General features: G+C 41.1%; 1 protein-coding gene across 1 annotated transcript in view; it reads right to left on the bottom strand.

Annotated features, from left to right (window-relative positions):
• COL24A1 (collagen type XXIV alpha 1 chain) overlaps positions 1–22,289 on the bottom strand; it is a gene marked incomplete at both ends in the record, with an annotated part of 253,479 nt that overhangs the window by 214,430 nt on the left and 16,760 nt on the right. The window contains 5 exons of the mRNA XM_080916055.1: positions 6,471–6,524; positions 9,588–9,641; positions 11,789–11,842; positions 14,462–14,515; positions 18,496–19,856. Of these exons, the coding sequence (XP_080772181.1) occupies positions 6,471–6,524; positions 9,588–9,641; positions 11,789–11,842; positions 14,462–14,515; positions 18,496–19,856 (1,577 nt within the window). The remainder of the gene's footprint in view (positions 1–6,470; positions 6,525–9,587; positions 9,642–11,788; positions 11,843–14,461; positions 14,516–18,495; positions 19,857–22,289) is intronic.

The raw sequence follows: 22,289 nt of genomic DNA, 5'->3' as shown, positions 1-22,289 counted from the left end.
GAAGCAGCCAGGAGACAAAGGAAGAGCAGAAAGGAGGTGAGTGAACTTCCTTAGCAATTATGCATTAAAGCTATCAGTTCCCCAAAACCCAGCCAGCTGTCATGCAACCCTATGATGCCGGTATTACCTCCATTTGTAATGAGGAAACAGAGGCAGGCGTCAGTAACATAACCTCCACTATGGAGAACCATGTAGCTTGGACAGATATCAAGAACTGAGCAGTTGTCTTTCTAGTTACTTCATTTGTCCCTAGCTCACACTCGGATGCAACCTGACATCACTGCTGTAAGTCTGTCCAAAATGATGAATGAACAGAGGGACGCCTGGTATTACCAGTCACATGTGTATTACGCCAACAACACCTAATGTGGGCTGTATTTTCGCTTGGTTTTGAGATGCTATGCTTTCCAAAATAGCCAAAGATTAATGGAATTATAAAATACAAGGCACCCTGTTCGCTTGTGGATTCCACAAAGCCAGGTTGATTCCTCCATTAGAGCTAGAGATAAGTCCTCATGTGGTGGCTCTGAGGTGAGGCAGAACTCTCATCTGAGAGAGAGCCGGGGAGACATGGAAGAACAGAAGAAGCCAGGACAGAAGGCACAGAATCTCACCACCATCTTTCTGAGCAAGTATGTGTTCTCTTGCTTTCCCTTCTGTGGGCCTGAGTCTGTGGCTACATGCTTCACACACTTCTCTGGCATTTACTTCCTCCCTAACCCGCAGTGAAACGGCAAGGAGCACTGCTTTCAGGTCCCTGGACCACTTTCCCAGATGCATTCTACATCAGTGAAATATCTCCTGCATGCACATCCCAACCCTTTTCGGGGAACCTTCAGTCAGAAAGCCTGAGAAAATAGCAATGCCACCCAGCAGGGCCTGTTCTTTATGGGTTCAATCCCAGCTGGTCTCTGCCATCATAGGTGGCACTTGACCCAAGAGAGAGCAATGCCAAGCCTGGCCATTAGCCCAGGAGATCACTTAGAATGAGGAATCCTGTCTAAATAAAGAGTAGCTGCTTCAAGCACTCTCTTTTCTAGTAATATAAAACAAGACTGTCTCAGGTACTCCCTAGTGGAGACTATGAGATGCTGTGAGAACAGGAAAACAGAGAACTGGGAGTGGTTGGAGATGATGCTAAGAAGTTGTCAGAGGAGAAGAAAGCCAATTTTAAATGGTAGATTGAGAAGGGGGGTGAGGGAGGGGAAGTGAGGGGGAGGGGAAGGGTGATTGGGAAAGAGGGAGGGAAGAAAAAAGGAGGGAAGGGGGAGAGAGAGTGGGAGGAGAGAGAGAACATACATTAAACATCCACAAATACGTCTCTAAACTACTCAGATCTGCTTGGCATCAGTCTGTCTCTACAGGGGTCATCATATTACAGCCCTATTTTTAGACTCTGTACGATCGATTCGCTTTTGCCTTAACGCTTCAGCAGGGATTGAAACTCTGACCCCCTCGTGATGGCCTATGGCACCATCCTTTGCAATCAGAGGCATCTAAGTGAAACAAGATGCAGTCTGTGTCTGTTTTCAGTGTTACCAACACGAACAGAGCAAGCACAGTGGGTTCTGGCTCCAATCTCTTCAGTGACTAGTCATATCACGAGCCTCAGCGTCATCCTATGTAAACTGATAGCATTGAATTGGGTAATTGCTAAATTGCAGCTGCTAGAATTCTGTGAGTACAAGAATCTGTGAGAAAGGCTGTTGTTGCTTTTGTAAAATTTAGCTGATACGTGGGTGAATAGCAGACCTGAGACTCACTGTAGACATAAGATGAATTCAAGACTGTGTACCTAGCAGCAAACCCAGTCTCGGGCTCTGAAGGTTGGCTCTTCACTCCAACAAAAGCAAAGGTGGTTTGACGATGAAAGGTCCCCACGGGCTCTCAGGTTGTGCACATAATCCTCAGCGAATGGCACTATTTGGGGTGCTCTGGACAAGAGAACTGGGAGCTAGTGGAGGAAGCAGATCACTGCAGGAGGGCCTTTAAGATTAAATCAGGTCCCAATCTCTTCCCAGCTCTGCTTTCTGACCACGCGAGGGAAGGGACTCCTGTTCTGCACGCTCCCTACCATGGCCTTCTGCCTCATCATGGGCTCACAGCCAGTGGGATCAAGGAGCGTAGACAAGAATCGGAATTCATGTTGTTTACCAGATGTTGGGACGAGAATACTGGGATGAGCAGAACGAACGAGGGTGGATTGCAGCGCTGTTATAACCTGGATGGAAAATGTCTGTAAATCACCTCAGGTGACGCAAAGTTAGAGGTGATACATAGAACGCTTAAAGAGCTTAACCTTGCCAGGTGGTGGTGCACACCTGTAATCCCAGCACTTGGGAGGCAGGGCAGGAGCATCTCTGAGTTTGAAGCTAGCTTGGTCTACAGATTGAGTTCTAGGACAACATGGGCTACCCAGAGAAACCCTGTCTAGAATAAACAAAAGGGGGAGGGGCTTCTTTTCCTGCCTTTGGTGCGGTCTCTCAGTGCCTTGGTGGGAGTAGGTGATGTAATGGGAAGATGGATTGGAAATTACTTGAGCAGAATAGATTCTGTAAGCATTTCATTTGACTAGAATAGAACATCAAAAGGTCAAAATTACCAGTATATGCTCTTTTTCACTAAAGACGATGATAAGAATAGAGCAAAAACACCCCTTAAAGAATACAGTCAATGAGAAAATTTAATATCAGTGTGTCAAAACAGATTGAAACACATTACAATAAATTAAAGAATTATCTTAAATTTGTGATATGACATCCTCATAGCAGGAATTCTCATAAAATAGAGCTTAGAATCTATTTTTTACATAGAGATTTTGATTTCAATTATCTGTTTTTATTAAATGTATCTATTTGTGCATGTGCACAAGCATGTGCCATAGATATGTATGGAGATCAGAGGACCAGTTACAACAGTCACTTTTATGCTTCTATCATGAGGTCCTTCTATCATGAGGTGGTGGGTCTAGGTGGGTAGCATTCTACCTACTGAACCACCTGGCCAGGCCCAGACATTCATTTTAATACTTCTTTGAGTTACGACAGGCTTTTGAATGGAAAACCTGTACTGAATTATCCACAGTGATGCCCAGCTGATTCTGAGGCTACACATATATAATTATAGAAGCTGAAATCCCTTAAGCCAAATGACATTATTGCCAATGTTGAAATGTCAACAGCCCCAATCAGACTGAAGGGAGATTTGTTTTTGGCCACCCCTAGTTTCCATCCCAGGCCATTCAGAACCACGTGGCCTTGCTCTCCAATTCCCTTTGCAGGAAGGGCACAGGGCAGACACGGAGACAGGGGACATGGCACAGCTTTGGATTTAGATGCTAGTACCATGTTTAGCTGAGGACCGAGCCAAGACGAACTAGCCCTGCAGACTTTTATAGGAAGGACGGGACAACAAAAGGTGATGTATAGAGTTGGCCGTAGAATGGTGGAAATCTTCACATTGTCTCCTCAGGCCCTGAGCCGCAGCCAAGCTCCGTCCTTTTATTAGTTTTCCCACTGATGTTCAGTAAAGCTACAACGCCTCTGTGCTGCTGTTGCTTTACCCAGCTCGTGAGGGGACTGGAGAACCACAGAGGAATCCATAGAAACAGTTCCTTCTCATCCTACTTCCAGGGGACTTTTGCTCTGTTGTGTATCTTTTACTGGGGACTTTTTCAAATAGCTGGAACAACTGTGGTCAAATAAAACCAAGAGTTCATGTTGACTAAGAGCTATTATTTAAAGCACAGTACTGGTTTTTGATATTCAAAGATGTCCTGAATCCTGACAGAGTGCTTCAAGTGTTGGCACGTTTCATGGTTAGCTGCTGGCATGCCCGCATCCTCTCAAACCTAGGAAAACCTTTGCATTTGATTACACCCCTGACATTCTTACTCTGCAAAATAGCAGGCTTCCAATTTTAATACCGCAGCTGATGGGCTATTTATAAATCGATCTGAAAAGCCATCTTGAATCCAAGCTTGGACTCACATCCTTAGTCCCCTGTCCAACTCAGCATGCATTCTGGACTCAATTTATCTGTCGTTTTGGCAAAAGAAAATTAGTAATCGAGGATTAAAAATATGCTTTAGCTCCTAAGAAATACAAGAGTTACTCAAAGATGGTAAATAGAGGCTGCGAATAGAAGGATCAGCAGGGGGGAGACGTGGTTGGATAGAGATGGTACTGTTTTAAAAATAGAGGGAAGGCTAAAGAGAGAAAGATTCAAATAACATGATTCTGTTGGAGAGTAAAGAAAATATTTCAGCCTTCTTGCTTTGCTATTTCTCTCAATAGTACTTAAAGTTGTCAAAATTTTCCACATTCATCTTTCTCTCAATAGGTTTTTGTGAGTTTCCTTGAAGTCATTTTAGTTTTTAACATCACTTGCACTTGAGTTTGGTTTGTAGTAGGGGAATTTTAATATTTTCAGACCCTTTTCAGAGAGAAAGAATAATGAAGCCATATCATCTGTCACCCAGAACTATTTATCCCATTTTTTTTTTATGAAAACCAGTGTCTTACTTCCTCTTGCACACAGACTGGAGACAGTTAGAAACATAGAATACTGAGATTCTAAAAACATAAACAATGAATTAAACAATCACTTAAACAGTGAATTAGCACACAGGAATACTATGCAAAATTACCAAGGACTGTGTCAAACAGGCTGGGCCTGAGTACTAGGTCACCAGTGAAGGTTTTGGTGAGTTATTTAGCCCCTGAAGACTTCACTTAATTTATATTTTGGCATATTCAGCATTATATAAACACCCAGGATTGTTTTTAAAAATGCTCAACAGACAAGAACATTGCACGTAATAAAATAGTTTAAATACCAGCAGTGCTACCAAAGTAATCCATAAAATGGATCAACTGATAAAAAAATGTTAAAGTTCGAAGAATTGGTTAAGACTTAAGCACCGTATGTAGTTCTCATTATGAACATATGCACAGTTAAAAGCTCATAGGCTCAGTCTCCGCGGGGTCTCTGTCTTGCTCCTGTTATGACTCTTGTGATGCTGAAAATAACCTCTCTGGGATTATTTTAGTTTCTTTCCTTAGAGAAACTGATTTGAGCTTAGAAATTCATCTAACACTGGGAGAAAACTGTAAGAATGAAGAAACAGGGTGTGTGAGGCATTCCTAGTATGAGCCTCTATTCTAGATTTTTCTAGCACAAATCCTGTTTGTAAGAAACAGCTCTGCAAATTACATGGTGCCAAAACCTCAACTGAATGAAGGAGTTCAATGTTTAAAAATGTCATTAACCTTCTAAGGTCATAAAGCTAAAAGGTTTAGAAATCATTAATCCCTGAACGTTCTACCCAATACTGTCTGCCCTTATCCCTCCAAACAAAAAGCAACAGTAAAATACACCAGGCCCACTATGAATATGGATTTGCTATGCATTTATATAAAATGCATACAGGTAGACAGTATGACGGGAAATTGTCTCAGTCCAGCTAAGCAGTCTGAGTTTAGACTGTACCCTCATGAACTGTGCATTCTTAACGTTACCTGATTTAAGAAAAAAATCGTGCTCAGTTTCTGTTAACGGATGCTTCGTTTATTTGAGAGCTTCTTACAGTAGCTGGGTTAGGAGAAAGAGCCGCTGTCATGTGACTTGCTATGCACTCGTGGCTCTTTACTCTCTGTTGCCAAGACTCATTTCCATTCGACCTATTAAGATGTGGAAACGACTCGCCCTCCCCCTGCAGCCCTTGTGTACTGAAGGTGTGCTCCTGGCTCCTGACATTATTTCTGGAGGTGCTTGGGATTTTAGGATGAAGGCCCTACCTAGAGGAAGTAGGCCATTGAGATGGGTTCTTGAGCCAGTCTTGTCCTTTCTATCTGTCTGTGATCCCTGGCTGCCATAAGGTGAGGCACTTTGCTCCTCCCACTCGGATTCTCTATCCCTCCCGCCAGCTACCCAAAGGCTGATATCTGTGAACTGTAAGCCAAAAGAAATCTTTCCTCCTTTTAAATGGCTTCTTCCAGGTATGTGTCACAGCAACCAAAAAGGTCTGGACCCACCAATGACTTCTTAAGCTCATGTTTACAGACACATCCTGGCAGACATTACTTTCTAATGGGTGAGAATCCTTAAAAAGAAAGTCCAAGAGACATCTCCTATGGGCATAAATGTTACAAAAAGACAGAGGAGCCTCAGAACTAAGATGGTGGTTAATATACCTTAAAAGAAGGAGGACTTCAATTTCCTGCCTATGACTTTGACTCTGTCCTACCTGTGAATTTGATCTCCATCACAAAACTCAAGGGTCTTTTTTATTTTTTCAGGCTCTCATCTCTAATGGATATTAAGTGTTTGTACTAGCCTGGTTAAAGTTTGCTGAGCAAAGGGCTCTGTGACATCAGTGTGAACCTCAACTGCACACACAATAGGATTATATCCATAGACAGGCTCTGAGGTCCATCCAACACTCCACCGTGTCAGAGAGAAAGGCTTACCTTTTCACCTTGTAAACCAGGGGGGCCCATTAACCCCAAAAGACCTGGGTCACCCTGGAAACAGAACAGAGACATTTAAAACCATGAAAGAAAATGGAAAATTAAAGTTTTAACCCGAGACAACAAGCCCTCCTTGCATATATTTCTGATCTTGACAATCTGGCCTCTCTCAGACCTTCCTAGCATTCTTTATTTTTCTCCAACATCCCTCCACCCCCAACCCCAGGGCTTCCTCACCTCTTCCAGTACTGAATAACTGATATTTTCCCCAGGTGAATGCTTTTATTCCTTTCTCTGTGTTGCTTTATTCTCTAGGAATGCCCTTACCCCCAGATTTACAGTTTACAGCATCTAAAGATATCTCTTTAACCTTGCACAGGGCTGCACTTGGGTGTACTGAGGCTCAGATTTCAAGGGCACAGATGAAGGACCTCTCCAGCTCAGAGGAAAAGTAAACTCCTACACCTCAAGGATGAGGGCTGACTTCTCCCCATCTAGATGAGGACGGATCCCAAGGAATAAAGGTACAAGATTCTTTTGTGGGCTTTTCACTTCATCACCAGCAACAAACCTGTTGCAGTGTCAAGAGGGAGAATCGGATTTACTACAAACGCAGTTCCTAAGAGACAAGATTTAAATTATTTTATCATTTTACTTCCCTTTTTCAGCTGGGTTGGTGATGCAACCCTGCAATCCTACTTACTCTGGGGAGTTAGGTCGAGGGATTACAGGGTCATGGTGTACCTGGACCATGGCTCGGTGGGCAAAATGCTTGCTGCACATGTACAAGAACCTGATTTACAATCGCCAGCACCCAGGTGAAGCTGGGTACAGTAGGACACCTCTGCCATCCAGGGCTCCCCTGGCAGGATGGGAAACAGAGATAGGGAAGTCCCAGAAGGCCTACGATCAGCCAGGGTGGCTTATGCAGTGGGAAATGCCCAAGTGGCCCTAGTTCCAACTATGTTAAAGGCAAAGACCAGTAGTCAAGGTTGTTGTCTGACTCCCACACATTCGCTGTGACATGTGAATGGCCCTCCCCTCCAACACATGGTATGCACACACACATATCAACAGAGAGGAGATTGCTTTACATGTGGTGGAGTAGTACAGCCCTTGTCGGTCATGCTTAAGGCCTGGTTGTCTTTACCCGGGAAAAGACAAAAGGCAGAGAAATGCATCCATCCAAAACGTAGGTTTTACTTAAAGCTCACCGTACATGGAGTATTAAATTTCTACATCTAACCACATTTCTTATATACACTATTAAGCACAGTTAGTGGATGAATAAGTGCAGACACTTCAAATGGAGACGTTCACGACTCCACTCCCATACTGCAACACCCTATATTTTATACAAAAAAAAAAAAAAAAAAAAAAAAAAAAAAAAAAAACCAAACCACAGAGAAAGATAAAACCAAGCATTTGATATGGATGCCGAGGTTTAACCCGGAGTCTCTATTTTGAACTCACCAGAACGGAGTTGACCTCTAATTTCAGCATTTAATAATAGAGTAAACATGCTGTATTTAGGAATTTAGATAGCATATCATTTCTCAGAGTTCCTAGTATTATTTTTTTTCTCATAAAGATGACCAGGTCAACGAAGATGTTGTCTTCCTGGAAATAAACTTTCCTTGTTTTCTGTGTTTTTCTAATTCCATGAATTCAGTTCTATAATGGAAAAACAATTCCTAAAATTTTAGATTAATATATTTGAGGGTTCCTGGTGTGGCTTTAAATTTATAAAAGTTTCTATAATCCAACTGCATAAAAACTATCTCTGGGAGTCACTGTACCCATGATACCATGCACAGGATTAGAACCTTCCTAACCTGTGATGTGTGCCTTTGCATTTAGGTGTTATCATGTCCTGCATATCAACAGTAAAACCTTTGAAGTTAAGAATTTTTTCTAGGCCAGCCATGGTGGGTGTACTGGCTGGTTTTGTGTTAACTTGACACAAGCTGGAATTATCACAGAGAAAGGAGCCTCAGTTGAGGAAATGCTGCCATGAGATCCAGCTGTAAGGCATTTTCTCAACTAGTGATCAAGGGGGGAGGACCCAGCCCATTGTGGGTGGAGCCATCCCTGGGCTGGTAGACCTGGATTCTATAGGAAGGCAAGCTGAGCAAGCCAGGGGAAGCAAGCCAGTAAGTAACATCCCTCCATGGCCTCTGCATCAGCTCCTGCTCCCTAATCTGCTTGAGTTCTAGTCTTGACTTCCTTTGGTGATGAACAGCAATGTGGAAGTGTAAGCTGAATAAACCCTTTCCTCCTCAACTTGCTTCTTGGTCATGATGTTTTGTGCAGGAATAGAAACCCTGACTAAGACAGGAGGATAACCATCTGTAAATCCCAGCACTTGGGGAACAGAGAGAGGGATCAATGGTATTTTGGATACACAGAGAGTTTGAGGCCAGCCTCAGCTACATATGACCTTGTTTCAAAGGAACAAACAGAAATAAAAGGTCACATTCTGCTCCAATATTTCAGCCAATTCACCCTGAGTACCACAATGTCAAGCTACAGAGGACACCTTTTAAAATCAATGGGAAGACTTAAACCAGCAACGGAAGCCAATGGTCCATAATCTACTTGAGTCTTCAAATTCTTTGCTCATTAAAATTCAATAGTTTTCTGATTTCTTCTCTGGCCACAATAAAATATGTATTTTAAAGGGTGAAATAGTGTTTATTTATTCATGTATATGTATATGGTGTGTGTACATATGTGCATGTGTGCAAGCATATGTATATACGTGTGTGCTTGAGTGTACACGTTTCCATATGCAAATATGGAAGACAGAGGTAATGCTGGGTCTTTCTCCATCACTCTTTGCCTTACTCTTCAAGGCAGGGTCCCCAATTCAACCAGGAATTTAGGGAAAGCCCCTAGGATTTGCCTTTCTTGGCTCCCAGCACTGAAGTTGCCTGACCCAGCAGCATCCACCATATTAGTTTTTAAAATATGGTTGCTCAGGATCCAAACTCATATGCTCATGCATGTGTAGTGCAGCAAGCACTTTACCCGTTAAACCATCTCCCCAGCCCCTGGGGAATTTTATTTTTAAACATTAAAAAATAAAATATCTTTATCTCATTGACAAATAATTACCTTTTCTCCAGAAGCAGCTTGGCCTGGAGACAGCCCAGGATCTCCTTTGGGGCCCTAGATATGAGAGTTAAGAGACACTTAGGGAAGCATTATATGTATTGCTGACTTCAGGCAGAGTCTGAAGTCACTATGCACAGCATAATGTGTTAGATAAACATTATTTTGTATTCACGAATTCACAACAGTTTGTTGTCACTATAAGAACAAGACTGAGCCCCCTGGCTTTTCAAAATGGATGGAGCGGGAGCCTCCTGGAGGAGCTAGTGGTGTTGCCTCAAGCATCGGGAAACAACTCTACTCATGTATACAAGGAACTCCAACCAACCTCAGTGGGTCACACAAAGAAGAGCTGTGAATAGGAGGGTGACTTCTTGGGTGGAGGATGTCAGTGGGGAAGGAAAAGAGGTGACAGAGGGCCCATGACATGAACATGGGTAGAACTCATTAAATTTATGTGAAAAATTGGTAAAAGATAAAAATACAGAAAAAAAAAAAAACATTTTGAGCCAAAGTTGGGTTATTTGCTTTTTAGTATATTTTTATCTCTGTCTCTAAGTTCTCTAATAACCTCTTATGAGAAATTGGAATTAAAAAGTAAACTATTAAAACCGCTTCTTTACATGAATTATAAAGCTTATGCCTCCTCTACTACTTGTGAATCACAACAAATTATCACTATTATTTTAGCATTGGAGTGGTGACAGTTTGATCAAAGAAAATCGCTTATCACAAAACTTAAAATTTTAATATATTGACTACGCCTGAGTAACTTTTCAAACTCTTGAATGTGTATGCTCACATTACTTTGGTTATTGAGAAAAAAAATAGAAGTAAAAAAGAGACTCTGAAAATCTTCTGTTATTAGAACAGAGATACTGTCAATGAATTACGACATCAATTTTCAGTCAGCAGTTTTGGACACAATATTAAATTAATTTTCTTATGATTTTGCTATGAATTCAATATGCCATGTTGGTAAGTGGGGAGTGTTTTGGTCCTAGGGACAGGGACCTCATGAATAGATTAATGAATGCAATCTCTCTGAAGTGGTGACCTGTCTTCTCAGAGGCTCTTATCTATTACAAGACAGGTTGCTATGTCAACCCATTGTCCCCAAACCCTTCTATATTTCATATTTATATTGAAGCTAGCCAGAAGATGGTCACCAAAGAAAGCCAACCTTAAATTTTTCAGACTAGAACCATGGATTAAAATGATCTTATTTTCTTGATAATTTTCCCCAACCTATGAAATTCTATTGTATCAACAGAAAACAGATGGTTCCAAGTGATTAAGAGAAATGTGTCTTTTTCTTAATGTGTTTGTCGGATTTTATTAAAATATAGAAGCCACAACAGAGAATTTTTAACATTTCACTTGTGAATTTTATTACTAGTCTCAGCTAAAAATAAACAATTCTCCACTTTTAGAGAATGGTAAATCCTGTTTTCACTCTGGGAGAGAAGGAAGAAATACATCTTTTTTTTGTGGATTCATGGATGCTTCTGAATAGCTTTCAAGTTGACTAAGCAGAGATGATCAGAGGAGTCCCACCTGCTGCTCGGTCTTCTCATTTTTTTAACTTCAAATTTAGAAGCAAATTGGAAATACAACTAAGAATCCCATGTCCTATAGTCAAAGAGGCCTTCTGAGAGAAAAGCCTGTTTTCTATTCATGGCCATCACCGTTTGTACCAAGAAGGCTACAGTAGTACATCTGCAGTGACAAGATTACTCACCTAAGAAGTGGCTTTTATGGTATTTTAATATTTAAGGGCCCAAGTGATTAAATAACAACAATATGAACCTGGGCTTAGAGGAAAGTGCAGGCAACACCAGCATTTGGGAGGTTGAGGTAAAAAGACTTGAGTCCAGGAGTTCAACACAGCAGGACACTAATGTTGAACAAACAAACAAACAAAAATTCCTGTAGATTACATGGCATTGTGTCTATAAAGGGGCAACAGTACCCAGAGCAAGTGCTAAAGCTGAGGTCATGGAGGGATGCTGCGCACTGGCATGTTCCTCATGCTCACTTGGCTTATTTCTCTGTGTTATCTGGGACCACCTGACCAGACAATTCTGTTAATGAAGCATGACCCAGGACTGTCAGACTTTCTATGTCTGAAGACTATCCTGAAAGGCAGAGAACATTCTTCTAAGATGTCAGGAAATGACACATGCTCATCGGGATTTACTTACCTTTGGACCTGGCAGTCCAGGCAACCCGGGATTTCCATGTGGCCCCGGAATACCCTGCAAATAATGACACTGCCTTATTATTCCTAGGACAGATATAAATAACAGGATTTCTTTCCACATTCAAACAATGATCACATAATATAACCTAATTAAAATGAATGATAAAAACAAAATTAAACCTATATTTTCAAAGTCATTCCTTCTGCCACCTTTGACACTCCGGTCTCAGAAAGACCCACTATGTTGTTCAGACAGCAACATGGCACATTCCATCCTTGCTCGTTGCTCAGAGGTGTGGCATTACCCACCACCTCTATTCCAGGCACACAGCCTACTCTTCATCTAAGCTGTACAGTCACAACCCTAACAATGTGTGATAGTTTGGTTTCTGTGCTCCGCAACCGCTGCCTCCCTTTCTGAAGCCACAATTTGCATATGGGATAATTCATTGACTTTCCTACATCTTTCCCAGTGATTCCTCAAACCAGTTTTGTTCTACTTTCCTTTTAAAACCTTGGACTCATTTTCATGAAGAATCGTCTCTCTCCCAACAATCCTGTTGAAACTACCGTGTGTGAGATTTAGTGAGCTGCCTCCAGACACTTCACACTGTTCTACTCCAGGACGTAAGCACTGTGGTGTTGTTTCAACTGCCTGGTGACATGTGCTATTTAGTTTCAGGGTTAAAATGTCTTTGAAAAGACTCTCTATCCTACTAGCCCAGTATTCCATATAAAAACCCATCAGACACTTGGATGTTTGTCAGTTTGATTGTCCTTTACTGATAATGCAGTATAATCTTAATTTAAGATTTGATTCTATCCCCTGAGAAGCTAGTTTGCACCTTGAATGATGCTTGACAAATCTCGTTAGTAACTCATGCGACAACCTTGTGAGACAGCAACTGTAGTGTTACTTACACAGGAGAAAAAATAAGTTCACAGTAACAGTGTGTACAGAAACTGAAACATGTTCTCCTGAAAGCTTCCAGGTCTGCAGGTTTCTAGTGGGTTTTATAAATCTCACCTCTGTGATCTCTAGTCATAATTGTAACATACAAGATAAAGTAAGCAATTGCTGTCTCTTCAGAAAAAAAAAATTGTAGTGTACTCAGTGATGACACTGAAGATACATCTAATAAGAATAAAACTAAGGAGAAAATATTACAGTTCATGGCATTATAATATTAAGAATGAAAAGGAGGTGGAGATTAATGAACAAATGGTTACTGTAGACTCTAGGGTAATGGGCTTAGTCCTGTTTCCCAGAACTCAGCCGTGCAACCATGAGCCAACACAATGGCTTTAGGGAAAACTTGTATCAATGAACCTTTGGGATTTTCAAAGAGGAATGATAAGTTGGTTGTAGCCAAATAGGATCAGGAAAGAGAATTTCCAATGCTGCCACTTTCGGGTTAGAGAGTTGACCAAAAGCAATGAAGTTAGGAATGCACCTGAAATAAGTAGTCTCACAAAGCAGACAGTCCTCTCTGTAGGAGATGGAAGGTTGCTCAAATAAGAGGGCTGGACTTTAGAGGAGACCATGTGTCCTGGGTCAGCCTAGTGGGAGTAACAGCCTCAGCATGAAGAAGGGATGAACTCAGGATGAAAAAGGCTGCAAGCAGAAGTGTAGGTTCTAATGTCTCCTCACAGAAGTGGAGGGATGACATGACAGGCTGACAGGCTGGAGGGAAGAGAATAGGCAAAGACTGGAGAGGACAGGGAAAGGGAGGGGATGAGGGAGGGGATGGGGAAAGGAATGGGGAGGGGTTGGGGTATGGAGGAGGAGATGGGGGAGAGGATGGGGCAGCGGATGAGGAGGAGATGGGATGGGGATAGGAGAGGGGATGGAAGAAGGGTGGAGGAGGGGAGAGGGAGGGGGTGGGGGCGGGGATGCGGTTGAGCCTGATAGGCCATCAACTCCAGAGTTTCAGAGTTTAGATGCCAAAAAGTCTTTAAGGCACAATGGGATTTGTCTCACCTTCAGGTGCATAGTCATTGGTGTGACTCTACAGAGAGGAGAGTAATATTTTACGACAACGTGGCTTTATATTCTTAGTATATTACAGATTGTGGTGCCAAGAGAAGTTGATTACATTAAACCCATTTGCATCTGTTTCCACGGCCTACGATTCTTTTTCTACTTTATTGAAGACAAACTTTCTTTAGGAAAAAATTCCACCTTTATTTCTCTAGGATTGGGAGAAACTAATTCAAACAGAGCAATATATCTTTTATGGAACCCTTGTCACATGAGAAATCGCTGCTGATGATCCCTGAGGCAGCTCCTTTCCTTCTGGGGGCGGCTCCAGCATTTCCCCACTCTGCAATCCCAGAATGCACTGCAATCCCAGAATGCACTGCGATCCCAGAATGCACTGTTTAAGGAAGTCTGATCTTTATTTCCTGAACAAAGCTTACCTCAGAGCACTGGTGTCTTTAACTAAGAATGGTGTGAGAAGCCAAGCACGGCAGCCATGGCTCTCTGAATTTGATCCTATTCCCTGGAGATTTTCGCAGAGAGTTCTTTGGCTATGAACAAGGCTGCAGAGGAGGAGCTAAGTGTGAAGAGGCAGTTTCCAGAGGATGTACATCCCACCCAGCACTGCGGGTAAAACTGCCCTGGAATGTTACCTATTTCCTGGGCTGCATGAAATGAAGTCCATCTACTTACCCGTGGGCCTCTCTTGCCTGATGGTCCTGGGATACCCATCGGACCAGGGGGACCCTTAGGAAGCAAACATCAAGGCATTAGGCAGGATAAACAGTAAGCATGCCTTTCCTCACAAATCTTTATCATATTTCTACTCCATAATAACCCCTTTCGTCTCTTTCTCCTCCCCCCATTTTCTGTTCTAAGCTGACAATGTTTTTAGAGCAACATTAACTCCTCACTCAAATCAGCATTCGACAAGTTCTCTTTCATCTGGACAGAAATGACAATGGGAAGTCCATGGCATAGAGTTATAGAGTGCTATCTGGCTTTCTCGTAGAGCATAACTAGTGATTTTGTCTGTAATTTTTACCTAAATTTATTTTAATTATGGAAGGAGAAAATCAACTTAGAGCTGAAGGTCAAGGACAGTTGGGATTTTTTGTTTGTTTGTTTGTTTTGTTTTGTTTTGTTTTTAGGACACTTCAAAAGAGGACTTTAGCTTGGAAAAAGGAAACCCCTAAATAGTTTGTGTTCTTTTAAAAGAATTATAGCAAGGATCTGAATAACCTGTTACATTTTTACCTGTTTAAATGGCAAGCTTCTTATAAAATGTAACAGAGCTGTCTTCTACCAAATGTGACAAGCCAGGAGCTCACTAATAAAGCAAGATGATTTACAACTCAATAAAGGAGGGGATAGAGAGTCAGTTCAGTGGGAAAGAGCTGCTCTTACAAAAGACTTGAGTTCCTAGTACTCATGTGGGGGCTCACAACTGTCTCTAACCACAGATCCTGGCTTCTGCAAACACCAGGCATTCATGCAGTGCACTCACAGAGATGAATGTTAAACACTCACATACACAAAATAAAAATGAATCTTAAATAAAGACGATGAAAACATAGTCTTCAGTGTGGGAGATATTTCTCAAGCGTTTATCAAACAAGGTTGTAATAGAATACGTAAGAGCTTTAGAAACTTTAGGACAGTAACCTCTGCTGTTGGACAAACCAACTGTGAACATTTCTTGAAAGAAGATATACAGGGGTCTAATAAGCATGTAAAAAAAATGTTCGGGTTGTCTAGTCTTCAAAGAAATGCAATCAAAACCTGCAACAGGATATTATTCCCCTCAGTTTTTCCAAAAAAAAAAAAAAAATTATAATAAGGATGAAAAAAATTTTCATAAACTCTTGTTAGCAGGAATGCAGTACGAACACTGGGTAAAACCTAAAAGTCGGTTTCCTTCCCGTTCAGCTGCCCCTCCATGTTTATCATGACACCACCAGTAACTAATGAGAGAGTCAGTCCATCTGGGTTCTCACCAGGGGATGGCTAGATAGCAAGATGTCTTACACGAGACAAGCAAGGTTGTCTTATGGGTGTATTCACCCATAAGAATGAAATCCTACGGCTTGACAGATTACAGAGGGAGGATGCTTTGGGTCGACTAGTTTACAGTAGCATCTATTTCATGAAGAACTAGCAGACAGAACTTGAAGCCTCTACCCCCCCCCCAAAAAAAAATAACATGGAAACAAAAGTACCTAATACCTCGATTTCATGGATTATTGGATTATCACAGTGTGAAAAGGGATGTGTATTTGTTATGTGTCTTTCTTATATCTATGGAATTGTAAATTTAAACTGCATTATTGACAAAGAGGACTCTCAGATTTATACCCAGGCATTAGCTTCGCTTCCTCAATCCTTCCAACTGAATTACTCAGTGCTTCTTCTTGTCACCCACTGCTGTTAAGTGGACAGAGTCTCTTCCCCATTTGAAGTATTGCCATCTCTGTTTGCTCAGTCCTTAAATCCTGACAACAACCTCTGGTTCCCTTTCTTTACTTGGACCCTAGATCCAAGCAATTCTGAGCTCTATCATAGATCTTCTTTCAGAATATCTCCTGAATCCTGCCTTCCCATTTTTACTTCTGCCAACCCAGATAATGTCTCAATCACACAACTCCAAGATATCACCTAGAACTGCCCATCACTTTTTGGTACCATGGCCAGACTGACTTTGGTAAGTTAATATTCTTGCTTAGAGACCTACAAAATTCCCGAAAACAATGTCAATTTGACAGTCAAGATTGAGTATGATGTAATACGACCTTATTTGGGTTTTGCCGGTCAGTGGACCAGCCCTAGCTCTGAGCACAAATGAAGTCCGGAAGGGTCCAGTCCCAAGCAGTCCTGGTGGCTCTCTCTTTGCACAGTCAGTGGAGAGAAACTGGGCTCTCACCTGTGGGCTTAGGAGGGAGAGCACTCCTGGGAGATCCGCTCTCTGCAGGCAGGTTTTGTGTCCCAGTGGCAATGGGACTGCCCTAGCTCTGGGTGCAGACTGTTCACTCTAATACTGAACCTTTTCTCCAGCACCCAACAGGATGTACCTTGCTTTACCGCAAGACATAGTTACACATGTATATCAATTTTATTATTGAAATGTAGATTCCTTCAGAGCAAATACTGTTCTTCTGCCTCAAGCTAAGCAGAGACTAAGAAAATGTGCACCGAACACATTGCTCTACAGATCCAGATGGAGATAAATGTTTCTGCCACTACATTGACTTTCTTAGGAAAGTGAACACCTGTTTGATCATTCTGGCCTTTCAGCAATTTAATAGTACCAAATTTTATTGTTACTGATTATAATCACTGCAAAGATTATTTATTTATTTATTTATTTATTTATTTATTTATTTATTTATGCCTAGTGGATTTATTGTAACTTCCAACAGTTTGCCTTAGGAAGGGTTGTTGAGAAAACATCAGCTGCCTCAAGTAATAACCACAGGGAAACACAAGCCAAGGACATGGCATCATCTTATCCAGACTATGGTTTCAAGAACTCCACCAATGACTCATTAAGTAAAGGAGTATCATGATGATACTAGAGAGATAGCTCAGCAGTTAGGAGTAATCGGTGTCCCTTCAGAAGACCTGGGTTAGCTTCTCAGCATGTACAGGGTGGCTCACAATAGTCTGTAACTCCAGGGGACTGGATGGTCCCCTTTGGCCTCCCTGGCCATCAAACATTCATGTGATACAGAGACACATGCCAGCAAAACACCCACGCACATAAGGCAATTTTAAAATGTGCCTTAGGACATAGTATATTTGGAAATTTGAAATAAAATTCTGAAGATATACAAGCAAATTACTTAAAATCCCCAAATATCAACAGCAAAAAAAACAAAACAAAAAAGAAGCAGCTACAACAGCAGTTTCAAGTGAGGTCTTAAATAATTTTAGAAAATTTCAAATGTTTATCTTTATTTGGACCTGCATCATGGAAGAAATTCAGATCTGAAAAGTTCAGACCAATGTTTCACAAACGTGTTTGTATGTTATTAGATTGACGTGGGGTTCTCCACTAAATTGGCTATCTTTTTCTTCCCAGAGTAGGTTGGTTGACTGAGTACTTTTATATAAGGTAGGTAGAGTTTATATTAATCCACATGTAGGTTGGCTACATCGTTATAGGGATAATGAAATACTTTATGCACCATGCAAATGAAAATATTTCACTGAGAATAAGGGTACAGGTTTCCCCCAGCATTTGTCTACAAAATAATGTCTATCTAGAAACAAATATTATACTTTCCTAATCCACTTGATACAATTTTGATAATGGAATACGTAACCGGTATATTCACTATATTTTCCTTAATCTAACTTTTATCTATACCCTTTAAACATAACTAGGCATTGAGTGTGTGTTTTTGTTTTTTATATAAAAAATATAAATCTTTACTTTGCAGCTAAATTCCTGGTTGGATCTCAACTGAATTAGAAAACCATATTGTCTCCCCAACACTTTACCCAGAATTAGGTAACTTTCAGCCTAACAATCAAAAACAAAAGTGTAATTTGAGACAGGGCTGTGTTCTGGCTGATGTGTTACAATAAGAATGATGTCATCCACTGTGGCAGGGTACATTTCTAAAACATGTCTGCTCTGTCCTATGTTATATGGTTCAGATCCCTCTTTGAAATACACAGTAAGTTAGTGCATGAACACATGGTTTAAAAAGAAAAATCCAACTTACGGGAGGTCCAGAGTCTCCTTTGGGGCCTCTCAGATACTCCATGTCAAGCATTGCATTATAATCCTCATAATAGTAATAATCATAAGGCTGTGGTTCATAGCTATTTTTGATGGGATTAGTAGCATCTGGATAAAATTCACCTTCCTTCCTTAGTTCAAGGTGGTTATCTACCGAGGGCCCATGTATCACTCTATACAAGGTGCTGTTCAAGATCCGTTCCATTTCCATGAGTTCGTTGGTGTGTAGATTTGCTGTGATAACCTCTTTGAGGCTAGTCACGGTGTCTGGATTTGTTCGTGCAATGCTGGATGATGCCTTCTTAGGTGAGGGCAGGCCAGCTGCCTCCTCCTGTTGGGTAATGTTGTCCAATTCAGGGTAGAGAGGGTTAATTCTCTCCTCCTCGTTCATTCTTGCCTCACTAGGGAGATGATGGGGCGTTGGCGGGGTTAAATTGGTTTCTTCCTTGGTGATGGTTTCTTTAGCTTGGATTCTGTAGTTTGGGAGAGTCACAGCTGAGAAGTTTCCTGAATGGGAAGAAGTTATCTGAGCCCTTGGTGTCTGGTGCTCTTGACTTTTGTGCACCGTGACAGAACCATTTCTTCTGTTGTTTGGAATGCTTTTGTCATCAGCCAATGTCTCCTGTGGCAGGTCAGTTCCGCCAAATCCTCTGGGCCAGGGAGTGTGCTCAGGGTGTCTGGTGGGCACTGCAGCTGTATGAGAAGGGCTTCTCTCAGCTTGGGGTGCGTCCGTTCGGGGACACTGCTGTTTCAGGCGTCTGCAGTAGTCGGCGGATGCCGCTGCAGAAGGAATGATATCCAGCTGGCACACGGTTCCTTCAAAGTGGGCCGAATTGTTACTCATCCTTCCCAAGGTAAACACACTATGAGGGTCAAAGGTCTGAACTTCTGAAGTAGCCTCTCCACTAAAATATCTCTTTCCACACTCAACAAACACGGAGACAACGCGGCGGTCCACCGTGATGGCCAGCGAGTGCCATTGCTCATCATGGACACTGTAGTTGAAAGTGACTGTCTGCTTTCCTCCGACATGCACCATAAGTTTCTTAGGTAGCAGCTGTACGCCAAACTGTAGCCTGTTGTTGTTCCGAATGCTGAAGAGAAATGCATTGTTCACCCTGAATGACTGCAACCCAATCAGTACTGTCAGTGGCTGTCTCAGGCTCACTGGTAAGATGTCCAGGAGAGGTGACTCTACATAGGCGTTGTCTGTTAAGACGACACCAAATTTCGTTAAGTGGACCCCCTGAGGTAATGGTGTGGACAACGACGGCACATCTGTCACCGATGACAGATATCTTACATCTCTGCCTCCAAGGCCTAGTTGCTGAAGAATATCTATGCCTGAGAATAAAAAGAGAGAAAAATAGGAAGGGCCTTACTGTTGTGTATTCATACAGATATTTGAGTATTAAAAACAAAACTTTCTTTTCAACTGATACAAGCACGTTCTATCCATGAGCAATTTCTAGGTAGCAAAAGCTAGTGAGAGAGATGTACCTGTCAATAATGTGAATGAAACAAGTATGGACATGTACGAGCACACACACACATAAACACACACATACATAGACATACACACATACATACATATATACACACATACATACACATACACACATACACACACATACACAGACATACCCACATACATACATATATGCATAACACATACATACACATACACACACATACAAACACATACACATACACACATATACACATATACATACAAACACATACACACATAAACACATATATACACCCACATACACTTACATATACACACACATGCACACACATACACACACATCTTTTATGCCTGTAAATAACTTAAAATCAGTTGAGCTTTTCCGATTTTTCTCGTGTTATTAGGATCCTTGCCACTCCACTCTAAGCACACATCCACAGCCTCTGAGGTGTCACATCCTGAACTTATAACTGAACATTTAATGACATCCATGTTTAGGTGAGACTGAAAGCCTGTTGACAGCAATATTCTGTAACTCACAGTCCGCTTTATAAACTACTTGCACACCAGCACTTAAATTCTTTTTTCCAAACTTTTTGGAACTTAATCTCAGCTTTCTGTGCCTAAAACCTTAATAATATTCCACACTTAAAGCACCTCGGTTACTTTCCAAAATCCTTGAGGATTGTGGGAAAGGAATCCAGATTTGCTTTGTTTTGAGTACCGTTCTTGTCTGTCACGTTCAAGTTTCTCTCCAGTGACTTTGTACCCAGTCCATAAACTCTTTCCAATATTTATTATGTAATGTACATTCTCTGTAACATATTTTTGATGTAACTGTTAATAAGATCTATTGTTCATCGTATTATTGCCAGTAGCGAGCTGATTGTCCCTCTCGCTCAATGATAAACTCCTGGAAGACAGGTCTGTCTGACCCATTATTGAGCTTCTATTGAGCTTCTACTATTTCCTGGCAGAGAGTTCCAGAAATTCTGAATGAATGATTTTTTTCCCACCACCATACAATCAGATTTCATATTCATTTTTAGAGTCGTGTAGCTTTACATGTGTGCCATTCATTAACTAATGAATGAATCCTTTCTTTAAAATGCAGAGAGCGTAGTCACTGGTATGACCCTTCTATCCCACTAGTGAGGCATCTCCCATCTGCATCTTTGTGTGCTTGCAATATAAATTATTACATATTTGTAAAGAAAAATAAAAAATGGTTTAATTAGCTAAGAATATTTAGCACTATTTAATTTTCCTTATATGGCAAAGTGGCAGACATTTGACAGTTTCTTTCCTTGAAAAGAATGAAGCATGAAGAAGGATTCTGGGTCCCAAGTTGGACAATATGCATACCTATGAAATCATACAGAATATTAACCATATGTGCTCTGGTACTCTATTTTAAATGCTTTCTCACAGAAATGCATGTAAAACACTTCAGAGAGCTAGAGTACAATTATCAGCTGTTGATGAAGTGGTTATAATTTTTATAGCAGTTATAAAGGACATAAATGTTTGTGTCTAAAATATTATGTGATAGTGGGTCTCAAACTTTTTCATCAAAATATTCTCAACAGAGCAGAAATGTAAGCTCCCGTGGAGATTCTACAGCCGTTTTAAAGCAATAGTATATAATTTGCAAAAATTAGAATTGTTCTCGCATGTTATTTCAGTGTAATTAATGTAAAAATTTCATTATAATCTATAACATGGTTGTTTTCATATTCAATATACATTACTGAATAGCTAAAGTGGTTAATTGTACTTACCACCAATCTTGAACAAAACTCACACTGTTGAAGTGTGCTGTGTCAGTCTGTGACTTGAGAGGTCCCTGCCCAGTGCTCTCTAACTCCAAGTGTATATGTATCTTAGTCTCAGGAGGAAGCCACGAAGGAGTGTTGCTTCTTTGAAAATTAGTGCTTACATATAAGGTATATATCACCATAGCGTCTGTAAAATTTATCGTTCTGTATGTCAAGTAAGACATTCTGACACAAGATAAATCTCCGATGTGACATCAAGGGCTAATATTGTCATTGGAGAAACCTGCCTGGCAAGAAACTGCTGCTGTTTCTAGTAGTGATTTGACCTTATTAAGAGGAGTTGGTATTAGGAGGAGCATTAATCTGAAAACTTAAGAATGGATATGTGTTCTTGGTATCTTGTAGATATGCTTCCTCTGATTTTACTTATTATAGTGTTTGTAGTGAATAATTTGAAAGAACCAGATGGCGTTTGAACCATTGTCACTCAGTAAGTTCTCTGATAATGAACCGGGAGTGCATTCCTGA

This window comes from Micromys minutus (genome assembly GCF_963924665.1).
Source record: "Micromys minutus genome assembly, chromosome: 4".
NCBI classification, from domain to species: Eukaryota; Metazoa; Chordata; class Mammalia; order Rodentia; family Muridae; genus Micromys; species Micromys minutus.
This window is presented reverse-complemented; position numbering and strand designations above follow the sequence as displayed.